This window comes from Anopheles nili, chromosome X (genome assembly GCF_943737925.1).
Source record: "Anopheles nili chromosome X, idAnoNiliSN_F5_01, whole genome shotgun sequence".
Taxonomy (NCBI): domain Eukaryota; kingdom Metazoa; phylum Arthropoda; class Insecta; order Diptera; family Culicidae; genus Anopheles; species Anopheles nili.
The window spans coordinates 5,878,761-5,894,203 of record NC_071293.1 but is presented as its reverse complement, the minus strand read 5'-3'; the positions used below and the strand labels follow the sequence as shown (position 1 = coordinate 5,894,203).

Sequence of the window (15,443 nt, the reverse complement as noted above, 5' to 3'; positions counted from 1 at the left end):
AAACCTTTAATGAGTTATTTTACTTTACTGTGGGAATTTAAAATAATCGTTTGATTTGTTTTTGCTTCCAGTATCAATCATGTCCCCAAATGGAAAGAACGAAGTCATTTCTGTCCAAGACACTGACGAGTACAGGGCGAAAACGGCCTCACTAGTGCTGGAGGATGGCACCATCATGTATGGCCACCCATTCGGAGCCCAACTGGACGTGGATGGTGAGGTCGTGTTTCAAACCGGCATGGTCGGTTATCCGGAATCGATGACGGATCCGTCCTACCACGGTCAGGTGTTGGTGCTGACGTACCCGTTGATTGGGAATTATGGCATCCCGGATGCGGATCTAGATGAGCGTGGTTTAATGCGGTTGTTTGAGTCGAACAATCGCATCTGGACGGCTGGGCTCGTGGTGGGTGAGATCTGCGATGAACCTTCCCATTGGCGTAGCAAACTGACGTTGTCTGAGTGGATGGCTAAGCACGGTGTTCCTGGTATCAGTGGCATCGACACACGTGCTCTCACGAAGAAGATCCGCGAGAATGGAACCATCCTTGGTAGGTGCAGGAGGTCCTTGTAGTTGCGTGATTATCACCATCTATCTGCCCCTTCTTGTAGGTAAGATAATGCAACGGCGCGTCACGTCGATTGCGGGTTTTAACTTCAGCAACCAGAATCTACGGAACCTTGTCGCTGAGGTGTCGCTGCTTCAACCGCGTATGGTGTACAACGCGTCTGGTTCACCCAGGATCTGTGCCATCGATTGTGGGCTAAAACTGAACCAGGTTCGATGTTTCATTAACCGAGGCGCCCGTGTTGACGTGGTTCAGTGGAACGTTCGACCAGACCCATCTGAGTACGATGGGTTGTTCCTCTCGAACGGTCCGGGTGATCCAGAGATGTGCCCGGAAGTGGTGCATAACCTCCGCGAACTGCTGGCACTCCCACGTGCTAAGCCCATCTTCGGTATCTGTCTTGGGCATCAGATCCTCTCTACTGCGGCTGGCTGCCGAACGTACAAGATGCGGTACGGAAATCGGGGTCATAATCTCCCGTGTATGCACCGCGGTACGAGGCGTTGTTATATGACGTCCCAAAACCATGGGTTCGCGGTTGATTCGAGTAATATGCCCACGGGTTGGGAGGAGCTGTTCACGAACCTCAATGATGGCTCCAACGAGGGCATCGTGCATGAGAGCAAGCCGTATTTCAGCGTACAATTTCACCCTGAGCATATGGCTGGACCAACCGACTTGGAGGTGCTGTTTGACGTGTTTCTGGAGGCGGTGCGTGCGGATCGAGATGGAACTGGATCGCAGCTTTCGATCCGGGATCGGCTCAACGATCGACTTCGGTACGTACCGGTCACACCGGTGGAGCTGGAGCGTCCCAAGAAGGTGTTGATTTTGGGCTCAGGTGGGTTGTCGATCGGACAGGCTGGTGAGTTCGATTACTCGGGTTCGCAAGCCATCAAAGCGCTGAAGGAAGAACGCATCCAGACGGTGCTGATCAACCCCAACATCGCAACCGTCCAGACCTCGAAAGGGCTCGCCGATAAGGTGTACTTCCTGCCCATCACACCCGAGTACGTTGAGAAGGTGATTAAAGCCGAACGACCGAGTGGGGTGTTGCTTACGTTCGGTGGCCAAACAGCGCTCAATTGTGGTGTTGAGATGGAGCGAGCTGGTCTCTTCGATAAGTACGGTGTCCGGATTATGGGAACACCGATCCGGTCGATCATTGAAACCGAAGACCGGAAGCTTTTCGCGGAACGTGTAGCTGAAATAGGCGAAAAGGTTGCTCCATCGGCGGCGGTCTATTCGATCCAGGAAGCGTTGGAAGCAGCCGAAGCTATTGGCTACCCAGTGATGGCTCGGGCGGCTTTTTCACTCGGTGGACTTGGTTCCGGTTTCGCGAGTAACGTAGAAGAACTAAAAGCCCTCGCAAGTCAGGCACTAGCACACTCGTCTCAGCTCATCATCGATAAATCGCTCAAGGGCTGGAAGGAGGTCGAATATGAGGTAGTCCGTGATGCCTACGATAACTGCATCACGGTGTGTAACATGGAGAACGTCGACCCACTCGGTATCCACACGGGTGAGAGCATCGTGGTGGCTCCTTCACAGACATTATCCAACCACGAGTACAACCTGCTCCGATCAACCGCAATTCGTGTCATCCGGCACTTTGGCGTCGTGGGCGAATGTAACATCCAGTACGCTTTAAACCCGGAATCGGAGGAGTACTACATCATCGAAGTGAACGCACGATTGTCCCGTAGTTCGGCACTCGCCAGTAAAGCCACGGGGTATCCTTTAGCGTACGTAGCTGCAAAGCTTGCCCTTGCTGTTCCTCTGCCAGACATCCGTAATTCGGTGACGGGTGTGACGACGGCTTGCTTTGAACCAAGCCTCGACTACTGCGTGGTGAAGATGCCTCGCTGGGATCTAGCGAAGTTCGCGCGTGTTAGCAAAAACATCGGCAGCTCGATGAAGAGCGTTGGTGAGGTTATGGCGATCGGGCGCACGTTCGAGGAAGCATTCCAGAAAGCACTGCGTATGGTGGATAGTGTAGATGGGTTCGATCCATACCTGAAGCCAGTCAACGAGCAGGAGTTGGAGCAACCGACCGACAAGCGGATGTTCGTGTTGGCCGCCGCTTTAAAGGAGGGTTACACTGTGGAGCAGATCTACGAGCTGACGAAGATCGATCGGTGGTTCTTGCGCAAAATGAAAGGTATCATCGATTTTACGGTGCGTTTAGAAGCCCTCGGTCGAGTGCCGGGAGCGGCCATGTTGCGTGAGGCTAAAAGGTTAGGTTTTTCCGATCGCATGATCGCGCAGTGTGTCAAGAGCACGGAGTTGGCGGTGCGTACACAGAGAAAGGAGTACGGTGTGGTACCGTTCGTGAAGCAGATCGATACGGTTGCAGGAGAGTGGCCAGCTTCAACCAACTACCTGTACCTGACGTACAGCGCCACAGAGAGCGATGTTGACTATCCGGGCCAGTACACGATGGTGATCGGATCGGGTGTCTATCGCATCGGTAGCTCGGTAGAGTTCGATTGGTGTGCTGTTGGGTGTTTACGCGAGTTGCGCAAGCTGGGCCGGAAGACGATCATGGTTAACTACAACCCGGAAACGGTCAGCACGGACTACGATATGTGCGATAGGTTGTACTTCGAAGAGATCTCGTTCGAGGTGGTGATGGACATCTACGACGCTGAGCAACCAGAGGGTGTTATCCTTTCAATGGGTGGCCAGTTGCCGAACAACATCGCTATGGATCTTCACCGACAGCAGGCTAGAATTTTGGGTACCTCTCCCGAATCGGTTGACAGTGCTGAAAATCGGTTCAAATTTTCGCGCATGCTCGATCGCAAAGGAATCCTGCAGCCACGCTGGAAAGAGCTCACAAACCTCGAGTCAGCGATCGAGTTCTGCGAGGAAGTTGGCTACCCGTGTCTTGTTCGACCATCGTACGTGTTATCTGGGGCGGCAATGAACGTCGCCTACTCTAACCAAGACCTCAAAACGTACCTCAAACACGCGTCGGATGTAAGCAAGGAGCATCCAGTCGTAATATCGAAGTTCCTCGTCGAAGCGAAAGAGATCGATGTGGATGCCGTCGCGGCTGATGGGGAGATTCTTTGTATGGCCGTTTCTGAGCACGTGGAAAATGCTGGTGTTCACTCGGGAGATGCCACGCTGGTGACACCACCGCAGGACATCAACCAGGAGACGTTGGAGCGCATTAAGGAGATTGCACGTGATATAGCGGCCTTGCTTGACGTAACGGGACCGTTCAATATGCAGCTGATCGCGAAGAACAACGAGCTGAAGGTGATCGAGTGCAACGTGCGCGTGTCACGATCGTTCCCGTTTGTCTCGAAGACGCTGGACTTTGATTTTGTGGCCCTCGCGACGCAGGTCATTATCGGGCTGGTGGTTGAGCCGGTGGATGTGATGCACGGGCGTGGTTTGGTTGGTGTGAAGGTACCACAATTCAGCTTCTCGCGGCTGGCAGGAGCTGACGTTATGTTAGGTGTGGAAATGGCATCGACCGGTGAGGTGGCTTGTTTTGGCGAGAACCGCTACGAGGCCTACCTCAAGGCAATGATGTCGACTGGCTTCCAAATTCCGCAAAAGTCCATTCTGCTTAGTATAGGAAGCTACAAGGTATGTACTTTGAGGGTTTACTTATCGTTTGATGATTTCACTAAAAATATTTCCGACTACAGCACAAAATGGAGCTGCTTCCTTCGATACGGATCCTAGAGAAGATGGGCTACAAGCTTTACGCGTCCATGGGTACGGGAGACTTTTACACTGAGCATGGTGTTGCTGTGAGTACATTTTTTGTTTTTTGTTTTACTTACCCTACTTCGTTTCTATCACCCAATGTACTTACGCAATTTGCATAAACTTATAACACTCCCCAAAACACGGGTTATAAACCGAAAGCATTTCATTTAGAAAGACCGGCACTCAAACCAGATGAATGTATTTTATGTATGTTTTCAACCATCATAATGCAGCTATATGAAGTACCTACGACTGCTACCATGTCTCGTCGGTGTTTAGTCAGTATTTTTGAGATGGCATAGAACAGTGGGCATGCGTCTCGAGGTACCGATATTTTCAACTGTAGCGCAATTGCCAGCAGTTTTGCGATCCCTATCTCAGTTCCCATTTATCACAGAAAGGTATTTCTAACCTCCACCAGCGCTCTCGTCAGCTGCTAGTCGTTACTGTCTTCCGAAGAACCACGGGGCCTACCATATCTCTATCCCTCACCCTCTCTCTCTGCTATTGCCCTACCGGTAGCCCTGTTTGGGTGCAATCGTAACATTCCCGAGCAGCCGAGAGATGTCGTCGACGTCATCGGACGAACTACGCGGTCCGTTGGATCTCCGAGGTCCGGCAGGTGACTTTGGTGCGTGGATCTGTACACTGACTTGCTGTTTCTGGGACGACTGCCGCCGGAACCCGCCCGCGGATTGCGTCGAAGGTAGCGGCCTTGACACCCGCCGTACCTCCTCTCGCTCCACATCCTCCCATTCCGCGATCTCGTCCTCGTCCTCTTCGTTGTCGGGCGAGAAGAAGCGCTGTTGCTGCTGCTGCTGCCGTTTGCCACCTGCCATCGCCGATGGCTGACGGACGTTGGTGTAGGTAGTGCGTTTGCTGCCACGTCTCGCCACAGATACCTTCCGGATGGCACGCTGTTCCCCGGTACTGGTTCGTTTAGGCAGCGCAGGTCGATCAGCTCCCTTCGCACTTGCCCTGGCCATCTCCTGTCGCAGACCGTAGATTTTGTTGAGGAACTGCCGTGCTTCTTCGATGCCCTCATCATCGGCGAGCAGGTTACAGAGATGTTCCGCCTGACGGAGATACACCAGCGCTTGATTGAGCGTGCGAAAACCACTAGACACGCGTGCCATCTCAATAAAGTGCTCGATGAACAGCCCATAGATCAGCTGCCGTCGAAGGTTCTCCATGTGCTTCAGGGGCAGAAACTGGGGATGGAAAATGAACTACTCGAATCAACCGATCCCCGCTGTTTGTGTCAGATCGCAATGTCGCAAAAACTCACCGTCAGGTCGATTGATTCTATTGAAGGACGCCGCTCAGGCTGTACAGCGCGTTCCTTCTTGAGCTGCTCAGCCACAAGGAACCGCACGATGCGCGTCCTCTTGCGCCGTGACTCGACCTCCTGCTGGTTGTAGTACGCCATCGAACCGACCGCGATTTCACGCTCGTTCACCTCATTCTCGTCTGAGTCCTCCGCGGCCAGATTCTCGTCCTCATCACGCAGCATCGGGTTGACGATCTTAAGCGGGTTGTCGATCACCAAATACGAGTAAAGACGCTTGATGCGAACCTTTGGGTAGAACGCCAACCGGGCGCTTGGTAGCTTGAGGTTGCGAAGCGCGATCAACATGTGCATCACCGGGTTCTCCGTGATGCGGAAGATACGCTTGTGTAGCTCGACCAGAACCCGCTCAGGCACGTTCTCGAACAGGTTCCGACTCGGCAGGAAGTAGTCTGGCAGCGTATGCGTCTTAATACGGTCAAGCAGCGCGTTTAGGAAGCGCAACAGCGCCTCCCCAAGGTAGTCCTCCGGCCAAGCGGCGTAGTTCGTTTCGCACTGCCAGAACAGATGCGCTCGCAGGTGTTCCATGCCGAACATATTCATGCCCGCCACCACGTTCGGTTCAACGAACGTCTTCAACAGCAGCATCGTTAGCATGTAGATCTTAATTTGCGTCCCTGTGAGACAGCTCTCGAGGTAACGCTCCGCTTCCGGGAACACGACCTTCCACTCGAGCTGCCGGTATCGGTTCTGACCCTGCTTGGGTGCATACCCGATAGGGATGACGTGACACCCGAACGACTTTACCTTCTGTATCATCGGTTGCGTGGGCCACTGAAACTTCTGGCGCGTTATAGGGTTGATCTTGACGTCACGCTTCCGGTGTACCCACTCGATAGCTTCGCGAGGCCACGGACACAGGATGGCCGGAATGATCTCCCAGTGGCCACTGTACACGACGGCCCCCTTCCAGGTTGCATTGCGTAGATCCTCAGCGGGAATGTCTAGCTCTGAGGCGAGCGTATCCTGGAATAAGTTCACGAAGTACGCCAGGAAACCCTTCGAATTGAGATACTGCCTCCGTTCGGTCGTGTACTCCAGGTTACTGTGGGGATGTGCGAGATGATGTCCTAGTTTACTTCTGCCACCGGACTGTGTCGTTGCTCCTGCACCACCGTTCGCTTTCGCGAGGTACATGTTGCTCAGCTTGTACGCTCCTTCAGACTCGTCATCGCTGTAGTAACCCTCATTCACCTCGATCGCACAGCTGATCGTCGTGATGCAGTAGTCCGGCAGAACAGTCGTGCTCACTGGAGCCTCGTCACCACCTGCAGATCGCATCACACTCAGCGGTTGGTGCGTGTTGATGGCGGTGATGTACGCGTAGTCATACTCGCTACTCGTCGGTGACGTCGAGCTGGTTGAGGTCGACGGAACACCGACATTCCCGAGCCCAGTCTGCGCGATCTTTTTCCCATACATCCCATTGCTCATCTTCGGGTACTTCACCATTATGCTGTCGCGGAATTTTAGCTTCGCGAAGCGGTTCTCGCCTCGTCCATCCTCCTCATCCTCGTCATCTTCGTCGTCTTCATCCTCGAGAGTATCACTTTCACTAAGACTGTTGCCCTTCATCAGCCCGTTCGTGCTGCCCACGCCCTGTCGGAACTTCTGCCCCAACCCACTGGGGCCGGGTTCTTCTCCGTACGCGTTACCTTGCCGGTTCGGTAAGATTCGGTCTAGTGTGGGCGGGTTGTTGGGTTTGATGAACTCGACACTCTTGAGCTTGATGTAGCCGTGGTGACAGTTGCCGCGACGTTTCCGCACGGCCCCATCAGCCCCACTTTTCAGCTTGTCCTCGAGGGCGTCCTCGATCTCGAGCTTGTAGATGGGCGCATCGGTGAGGATGCTGTACACCGAGCTGTCACCGGGGTTTGTGATCTCGATGTTGTCATGCACCACGTAGCAGGTCTGCGTATGCAGTGGTTGTAGCTGGTTTTTAAGTAATCCGTGCCTGTGAAAAGGGAAAGATTGGCGTAAAGACACGAAATAGGTGAGAGAATGTTTGTCACACTTTCGGCAAGCTCGAGCTACTTACTTGGCGTAGAATTTGACACGTTTATCCACGGCTTCTAGCAAACGATCGGGCAGGATAACGGTTTTACAGTGCCGTGACGTTTTGCCGTTCCGCCGATTCTCCTCATTGCGATTTCGTTCGACAGCCTCCCACATTTCCCTGCAATTGAACAGGATTTTTATAGCATGCTTGAATAGTATTGCTACTAATTAGGAATGGTCAGAATTCAAATCACTGTTGATAATGTCTTGAACGATACTTTAAAATGTGTTTAAGGTCAGTCATTCTGAATGGCACATCTGATGTGATCTGATATTTATGACGTTTTATCATGTTCTACATCAAAATAAACTTCTCATTTATCTGAAACAGCTGGCCCTTAACAATCTCATTCTCACACCAGACCAACACTCTGTGGCTCAGAGTTTTGCATGCCATATAAGACGCGTGGGTTCGGCGGATGCGCAAACGTCATTTCTGAGGCTGCCCACGCGATAACCAGAATATCGCATTTGACGGCGCCATTTAGCGATTTTACGTCGTCGGCTCTGTTATCTGCCAACGGCACACTCAACATTCCACATGGAATGTGGCGCCGATCTCCACACAACCATGCATTCCTTGTGCGCAACACGTTGTTCGCTTCGAAGTGTGACGAAGCCGAGAACACGCGGCCGTATATCTAGACCAAGCGGCCGGAGTTTTGCTCAATGAATTCTGAACGGCATTGAATGTTGTGGGGCGCGATATCTAGAACGGATCGACTCACAGGAAGAACCGGGTGTATCACTCACACCACCTGTGTGCCTGCTTCGTCACAGCTGAGGACAGGTGTTAGGGGATTTTTATGCGCTCGTGATGGAGATGCAGATAGGTGCACTAATTTGGACACCTCTTTTTACGCCATGCCACTGGAAAGTCGCTCCAAAAGTGGGCTTTGTTGGGTGGCTTGTGGCTTCCCTTTTTTTTTAGCGATAGCCTTTTGACACCTGATCAATGGTCGGTGATAAACGGCCACGGTTTCGAGCCCTATCACTGTACCATCGGGTCGTGTGCCATATGCGTCAAGCTCGTCCTGATCGGTGATGTTAAATCATCGTTACAATGTAGCGATGTGTATTGATTTTTAAACCCCCCTATTATGCTTCATGCCACCGGTTCGAGTCATCAGCGCAGATAGCAGAACATCTCAGACCTGATCAGTTAGACGATACGCGTGAAATGACTTATGACTCGGGTGCCCTTTGCCGGGGCTTTCGATGAAAAAATCACGCCAGTGAGTCAGGTCTAAGGTTTGATTGATAGGTGGCGGGATCTACCATTGCTACAGTGTGCAGTGGAAACGGACTTACACCAGAGGGGTACTTGTCACATACATGACCTGACCAAACGGGTCCCTGTGAATCCCTCCGCTACAGGAATTGGAACAAGTGTTTGAACCCCGCGTGCTAGCCGTGCCTTATCATGTCGAGCTGCGGTCTCGCAGCTGCGTGAAAGTAAACACCCGATAATGTTTCAACATGTCAGAACCAATCGTCCGGCGCGGTGCTACACTATCTGTTAACTATCAGTACAGGATTACCACTTCGATTACCACCTGTAGCGGCACAATTACCAGGTCCGTTGCTCTATCGATTGGAGTGTTCTGTTTGTTGCTGATACCCTGTAAGATAAGCCCCACATTCTTTTTGTTTTACGACTAGAACCCTTTTTTAACACCTACAACCGGATGCAACGGTTGAAACGTGATTGAAGAGTGTTAAGGTAACGCAGCTCCATGTTTTATCCACTCACCCAGCAGGCTCACGGCCATTGCGCTATGTTATCAACTAGCATATGTGACTCGACAGCGGTGACATCACAACTAACCGATTGCTCCAAATGGAAACGAGGAGGAAAATAGCACTTTTGACCGCGACAACGCCGGGTTGGACGTTGTCGAGGACACGTCTGACCATGGTCACGCAGCGTAGCGCCAGCAGTGGTCAATGGTCTACCGTACAACTGCCTTATCAACTTTGCTACCAGCCTCTAGGCAGAGGCAGCAGAGATCTGATTATCGATGATTTCGTCCCGAGTTTTTTTTTACATATTTCTCCAATGATAGCGCATTCAGACCACTCTGTTGGAGGTCTTTACATAACTTTGAGAGTCTGGAGTTTGACGTTTCACGCATGCTAGTAAGGCAAGTTAAATAAGATAACCGTTCCGAACTATCGGGAGATGAACTGATACTCGATACGCACACCAGAACATCGTCCACATGGTGACCACGACGGCAAAAGCGACCTGATGACACATGTTCAAGGAACAGGTACATGTCCAGAGAAGACGTTGTCCAGTGAACAGGTTGAATGATGCCAGTACAGGTTGGATGATATGCTGGTTTGCTTGCTCAGTTTGGTTGCTAGGTTAGTGAAAGTTTCCGCGACATCGCTGCACATACCCCATACACCTCTAACGAGCAAGCTCTAGCACTGACATAGTTTTTGCAAGGGTTGATGGAGAAGTTGCCTCTTACATCCAAAAAGAATATGGACTCAGGTGACGAGCTGTCAATTAACTTCACCAACAAGGAACGTCCTCTTTACCTTTCGAAGTTCCCATAGAACTGCACACCCAGCACCAGCTGATTGAGCACGAAGATATCACTGTTGAACGCCAGCTGGTGTTGCATCCGCCGTTTCGCCTCCGAATCATAGTCACTTTCCTCGAGCTTGGCCTTGGACTTGCGCACGATCGGTGGCGGTTCCGTGTCCCGCAGGTCGTCCAGCTTCGACTTGCGGTGCTTTTTGCCACCATTACGTGACGGTTTCTTCTTCTGCTGCTTCTTCGCCTCCTTCTCGGCTCGCTTTCTCAGCTTGCGAGCTCGCCGTTCCTGCTCCCGGCGCTCCTCGACCACCTCCTTGACCGTTTGTTCACGGCGCTGCTTCCGGGCGATCTCCGCCTCCCACGGGTTGTTCGCCCGAGGTTGCTCCTTCGATTGCGAGCGGCCCATGTTCGGAGGGGTGCTAGTTGGCGCAGGTCTGGGCAGGTACCTAGCGGTAACCCGTAGCACCCATGGTCAGCCGGGGGAAAGAACCGGACGTTGCGAGGACGTGTCCTCAGCCACCAGAAGACTGCGTGAAGCACTGCGGCAAACTGTTCGAACCTCTCGCGATGCTCCGTCAACACCTGCTGTTCGCCAACAACACCACCACAGGAACGGACGGGCTAAACACCACAGTACGCGCGGAAGTCCAAGGTGAAACTGAGCGACCGGTTCGGTTCTGAATACGTGGTGACTGGTCCGAAAAGGGGCTCTACGTTGCGTACCTAGACGTTACCTCGCAACGCCTCACTACACCTGCACTAGAAGCAGGAAGATGGTAGAACCTCCCGTTATCAGCTTGGGTAGCGACTTCGCTTGGGTTTGGAGAAATTTTGTTTGTCTTCTTATCGACCTCCTGTAAGATAGCGCACCATCACTACCATCCCGGACCACGCGAGCATGCTCGAGTCACTTTTATTTTCTAACCTGACGCAGCCCTCTACGCCCCCTCCCCCCCCCCCCCATACACCCGTTTCGTTCTCGTGCGCTTTCTCCATCGCGCCGTCTCGTTCCTTCTTTGCGGTCTCTCTTTTGTGGCTTTCTTTCGCTGCTAGAGGTATGGTAGGCCCCAAAACGCGTGAGGACTCGCTCCAATCGCGGAGACTCCTTCAAGTACTTCGGGTACTCGCACTCCATCAACTCCTCCCCCCCCCACGCACACACACACACGTGCACAACCGCCCGTAAGATGTTTTTGCCGCACCACGTTCGGTTGCGCGAATTTAATTACGGTGATTGGATTGGAAGGCGGTGTTCGCTAAGGGAGACTCGACTCAACATTGTCAATGAAGATGATTGCGGCTCGATAAGGACGCACCGGGCACGGGCGCGCAGTTGTCCGAGAAGGAGCAGTTCCGTATGCGGCACTTAAGGAAATTGATTCACGGGATTAGACACTCAAGGTGTCGCCTCTGGGGGCGATGTTGAGGGGCCATGTCCCTGGGCCGTTTTCACCTCCGTTGAGACCGCCCTTGAAGCAGGCGGTAAAACCCGGAACACCACGTCCGGTGCAGTTCGAATGCATACGTTAGCAAGTGGATTTAATATAGGAATATATTTATATAGGTGCGAGGATCGACCATGGGCTTTGTTCCACTTGATGTTCGGGGGCTTTTGAGCATGCCGCTATCACTAGGCACGCTCGTGAGGTTAGCCTTACTGACACATGTTCTTTTTAAACCCACCTGAAGTTCGCTGAAGGAGCATTTGATTATGAGTTAAAGTGTCGGTAACATGCGAATAGAAACATCGAATAGAAGAACACTTGTAATTGGCAGTCAGTGATGACTTCTATTAAAAGTAGGGCTTGCAAGGCTAGTATGTATTTCTTTCGTGTTATTAACATAAATGTATCTGTTAATCAAAAAAACAGTCACATCTAACCTTTCTATTTTTAATATTGAGCAAACGATGCATACTTCAGACTGGTTTGAGTACGATATACATGCTTTTTTATATGGGAAATGATTGAAAGTAATGCTGCAAAAAATACACAAAGGCCTACAATATCGCTCCTTTTTAGGATGAATTGGTATCGGTTCCCGTCTGCCATTAGTAGCCCGTCATGATAACCTTGAAAGAAGGTCATTCTCTAAAACAAGCAGTAACACTGATACAAAGCATAAACCTTGTGTTTCTGGAATATACAATAGACCTTTTGAAAGCTCGTTTTTTTTTCTCCTTATAAATATTTCTATCCTTAATCATCATATCCTGCACACACCATTTTTATTCAACTTCTTGCCCTCTTTTTCTATTTCTCTCGTCCACTTTACAGGTTGAAAGCGTACAGTGGACGTTCGACTCGCTGGCGACGGAGGACAACGGAAATGGAGCTGGTAGCGAACTGCGCCATCTAGCGGAGTACCTCGCCAACAAGCAGTTCGATCTGGTGATCAACCCCCCGATGAGTGGCGGTGGAGCCCGACGGGTCGCCTGCTTCATGACGCACGGTTACCGAACACGTCGCCTCGCCGTCGACTACTCCATCCCACTCGTAACGGACGTGAAGTGCGCCAAGTTGCTGGTGGCAGCTATGCAACGCATCGGAGGACCACCTGCCCTGAAGACGCACATCGACTGCATGTCATCTCGGTTGATGGTGAAGCTGCCGGGTTTCATCGACGTGCATGTTCATCTACGTGAACCTGGTGCTCCACATAAGGAAACCTTCGCAACTGGTACGGCAGCGGCTTTAGCCGGTGGTATCACGATGGTGTTGGCTATGCCCAACACCCAACCAGCCATCGTCGACCGGACCGCCTTCCAGCAGGCTCATGAGCTGGCGAAGAAGGGTGCCCGGTGTGACTACGCATTGTACGTCGGAGCGTCTGCGAATAACGCTTCCACCGTGCACGAGCTAGCAGCACAGGCGGCTGGGTTGAAGATGTACCTTAACGACACCTTCACGACTCTACGCCTGAATGGGCAGCTGTCAGTATGGCAGGCGCATTTAGCCAGCTGGCCGAAAAAGGCACCACTGTGCGTTCATGCTGAGCGTGAAACGATGGCGGCTGTTTTACTACTGGCATCACTCACCGATCGTCCAATCCACGTTTGCCACGTCGCGCGAAAGGAAGAGATCCTGCTGATTCGTGCGGCGAAAGATCGCGGTCTGAAGGTGACGTGTGAGGTGTGTCCACATCATCTCTTCTTATCCACGGCCGATCTTGATCGGCTTGGGGCGTCTAAGGCAGAAGTACGACCGGTTTTGTGTAGTCCCGAGGATCAGCAAGCCTTGTGGGACAATCTGGACGTAGTGGACGTGTTTGCGACTGATCACGCCCCACACTCACGCGAAGAGAAGGAATCTTCTAACCCACCACCGGGCTTCCCTGGACTCGAGACCATCCTACCATTGCTGCTGACAGCTGTCGCTGATGGACGACTCACGCTGGATGAGCTGGTCAACAAGTTCCACTACAATCCACGACGCATCTTCAACCTCCCCGAGCAACCAAACACGTACGTTGAGCTGGACCTGAGCGAGGAGTGGATCATTCCCGACCGGCCACAACACTCCAAGGCCCACTGGACGCCTTTTGGAGGGATGCGCGTGAAGGGCTGTGTCCACCGGGTGGTGCTGCGTGGAGAGACGGCCTACGTCGATGGGTTGGTGCTAGTAGGACCTGGATATGGTCAGAATGTCCGCGAGTGGACTGTACCACGCAAGACCACCCTACCAGCAGCAGGTTCGGTGGATGCTCTCAACCAATCCGCAGGTTCTGGACGAACAGTGCATACCGATCTCGAGCATGACGGTCCGACCAACGAGATGTTCTACCAACTACTGTCCCCGGACGCCGCCAGCGGTCCAAACGCACACGTCAAACAGCTGGGTGTGCACTTTGCGGGTGAACATCGACCAGTCTCACCAGCACCGGGGCGAACACGGTGCGACTCTACCGGTAACCAATCGGTGGTTGGTCGACTGGAGACGATGACTTTGGGGCCACATCGGGAACGTCCACTCGCTGGTCGGCACGTCCTAACGGTGGACATGTTTACGAAGGAACACCTGAACGAGATCTTCCACCTTGCGCAAACGATGAAGGCTCGTGTGGCCAAAGACCGGCTGCTGGATGATCTTCTGCGTGGGAAGGTGATGGCGTCCCTCTTCTACGAGGTGAGCACACGCACCAGCTGCAGTTTTGCCGCGGCCATGCAACGTCTTGGAGGTCGCGTTGTCCACATCGACGAGACGTCTTCATCCGCACGGAAGGGTGAATCGCTCGAGGATAGCATCCAGGTGATCGCGGGTTACGCGGATGTTGTTGTCCTGCGACATCCCTTACCTGGTGCTGTGGCGGTAAGTGGCTTTCAAGAAAGTTGATGTTGCTGTTTGGGATCTCTCACAACGCCTCTTGAATTTCTAGCGCGCCTCGCATCACTGCCGGAAACCACTGATAAACGCTGGTGATGGAGTTGGAGAGCACCCGACCCAGGCTCTGCTCGACATCTTCACGATCCGTGAGGAGATTGGTACCGTAAACGGGCTCACGATCACGATGGTGGGTGATCTGAAGAATGGCCGCACGGTACACTCACTGGCGCGACTTCTGACGATGTACAACGTCAACCTTCGATACGTCTGCCCGGCTGGGCTCGAGATGCCATCGCACATCCGTGAATACGTCGACAAGAAGGGGATCTCGCAGAGGCAGTACGCCTCCTTGGAGACAGCCATCGTCGACACGGACGTGCTGTATATGACTCGCATCCAACGAGAGCGCTTTGAAAGCGAGCAGGAGTACGAACAGGTGTGTATGGTAGCTGATAACCTGGTATAGAGGGGGACTTTTAAAAACTCTCTTTTCTCCGTTCCAGTGTTGCGGACAGCTCGTACTGACACCCCAGCTCATGACAGTAGCGAAACGGCGTATGATCGTGATGCATCCATTGCCGCGTGTGTTTGAGATCAGCGTTGAAGTTGACAGTGATCCTCGTGCGGCGTATTTCCGACAGGCCGAGTACGGAATGTACGTTCGCATGGCTCTCCTGGCGATGGTGCTAGGACGCAGCTAAAACACGCTTACCACGCTGAGAAGAAACACCGGTGACTTCAATACATCGTTACTTTCTCCATTTATTTCGGTACAAATTTACATTGCGCTTACTGAGAGCCACGCTACTCTATCACGTCAGTTCCTCCCAGTGCCAACCGAACGGAAAGCGTTCGTGTTTCCCTAC

At 52.5% G+C, this 15,443-nt stretch overlaps 2 protein-coding genes across 2 annotated transcripts; one reads left to right on the top strand and one right to left on the bottom strand.

The window, feature by feature from the left end:
* Positions 1-160: 160 nt before the first annotated feature.
* LOC128729251 (CAD protein) lies at positions 161-15,307 on the top strand. Its single transcript, XM_053822918.1, has 6 exons — positions 161-551; positions 613-4,172; positions 4,235-4,339; positions 12,532-14,562; positions 14,630-15,013; positions 15,081-15,307. Exons 1-6 carry the CDS (start codon positions 176-178, stop codon positions 15,276-15,278), a joined length of 6,654 nt encoding a protein of 2,217 aa, XP_053678893.1. The 5' UTR covers positions 161-175; the 3' UTR covers positions 15,279-15,307.
* Positions 4,482-10,661, bottom strand: LOC128729252 (uncharacterized). The gene is made up of 4 exons (XM_053822919.1): positions 10,255-10,661; positions 7,685-7,822; positions 5,587-7,600; positions 4,482-5,527 (listed from the first exon to the last, which is right to left on the bottom strand). The coding sequence occupies exons 1-4, from the start codon at positions 10,659-10,661 to the stop codon at positions 4,811-4,813; spliced, it is 3,276 nt and encodes a 1,091-aa protein (XP_053678894.1). The 3' UTR covers positions 4,482-4,810.
* Positions 15,308-15,443: the final 136 nt, after the last annotated feature.

Coding starts and splice junctions, on each gene's coding strand:
- LOC128729251 (XM_053822918.1), top strand. CDS start 176: ATGTATGGCCACCCATTCGGAGCCCAACTGGACGTGGATGGTGAGGTC. Junction 552..612: donor CGAGAATGGAACCATCCTTG/GTAGGTGCAGGA, acceptor CCCTTCTTGTAG/GTAAGATAATGCAACGGCGC. Junction 14,563..14,629: donor CCTTACCTGGTGCTGTGGCG/GTAAGTGGCTTT, acceptor TTGAATTTCTAG/CGCGCCTCGCATCACTGCCG.
- LOC128729252 (XM_053822919.1), bottom strand. CDS start 10,661: ATGGGCCGCTCGCAATCGAAGGAGCAACCTCGGGCGAACAACCCGTGG. Junction 7,601..7,684: donor CGTGTCAAATTCTACGCCAA/GTAAGTAGCTCG, acceptor CCCTTTTCACAG/GCACGGATTACTTAAAAACC. Junction 5,528..5,586: donor TAGAATCAATCGACCTGACG/GTGAGTTTTTGC, acceptor TGATTCGAGTAG/TTCATTTTCCATCCCCAGTT.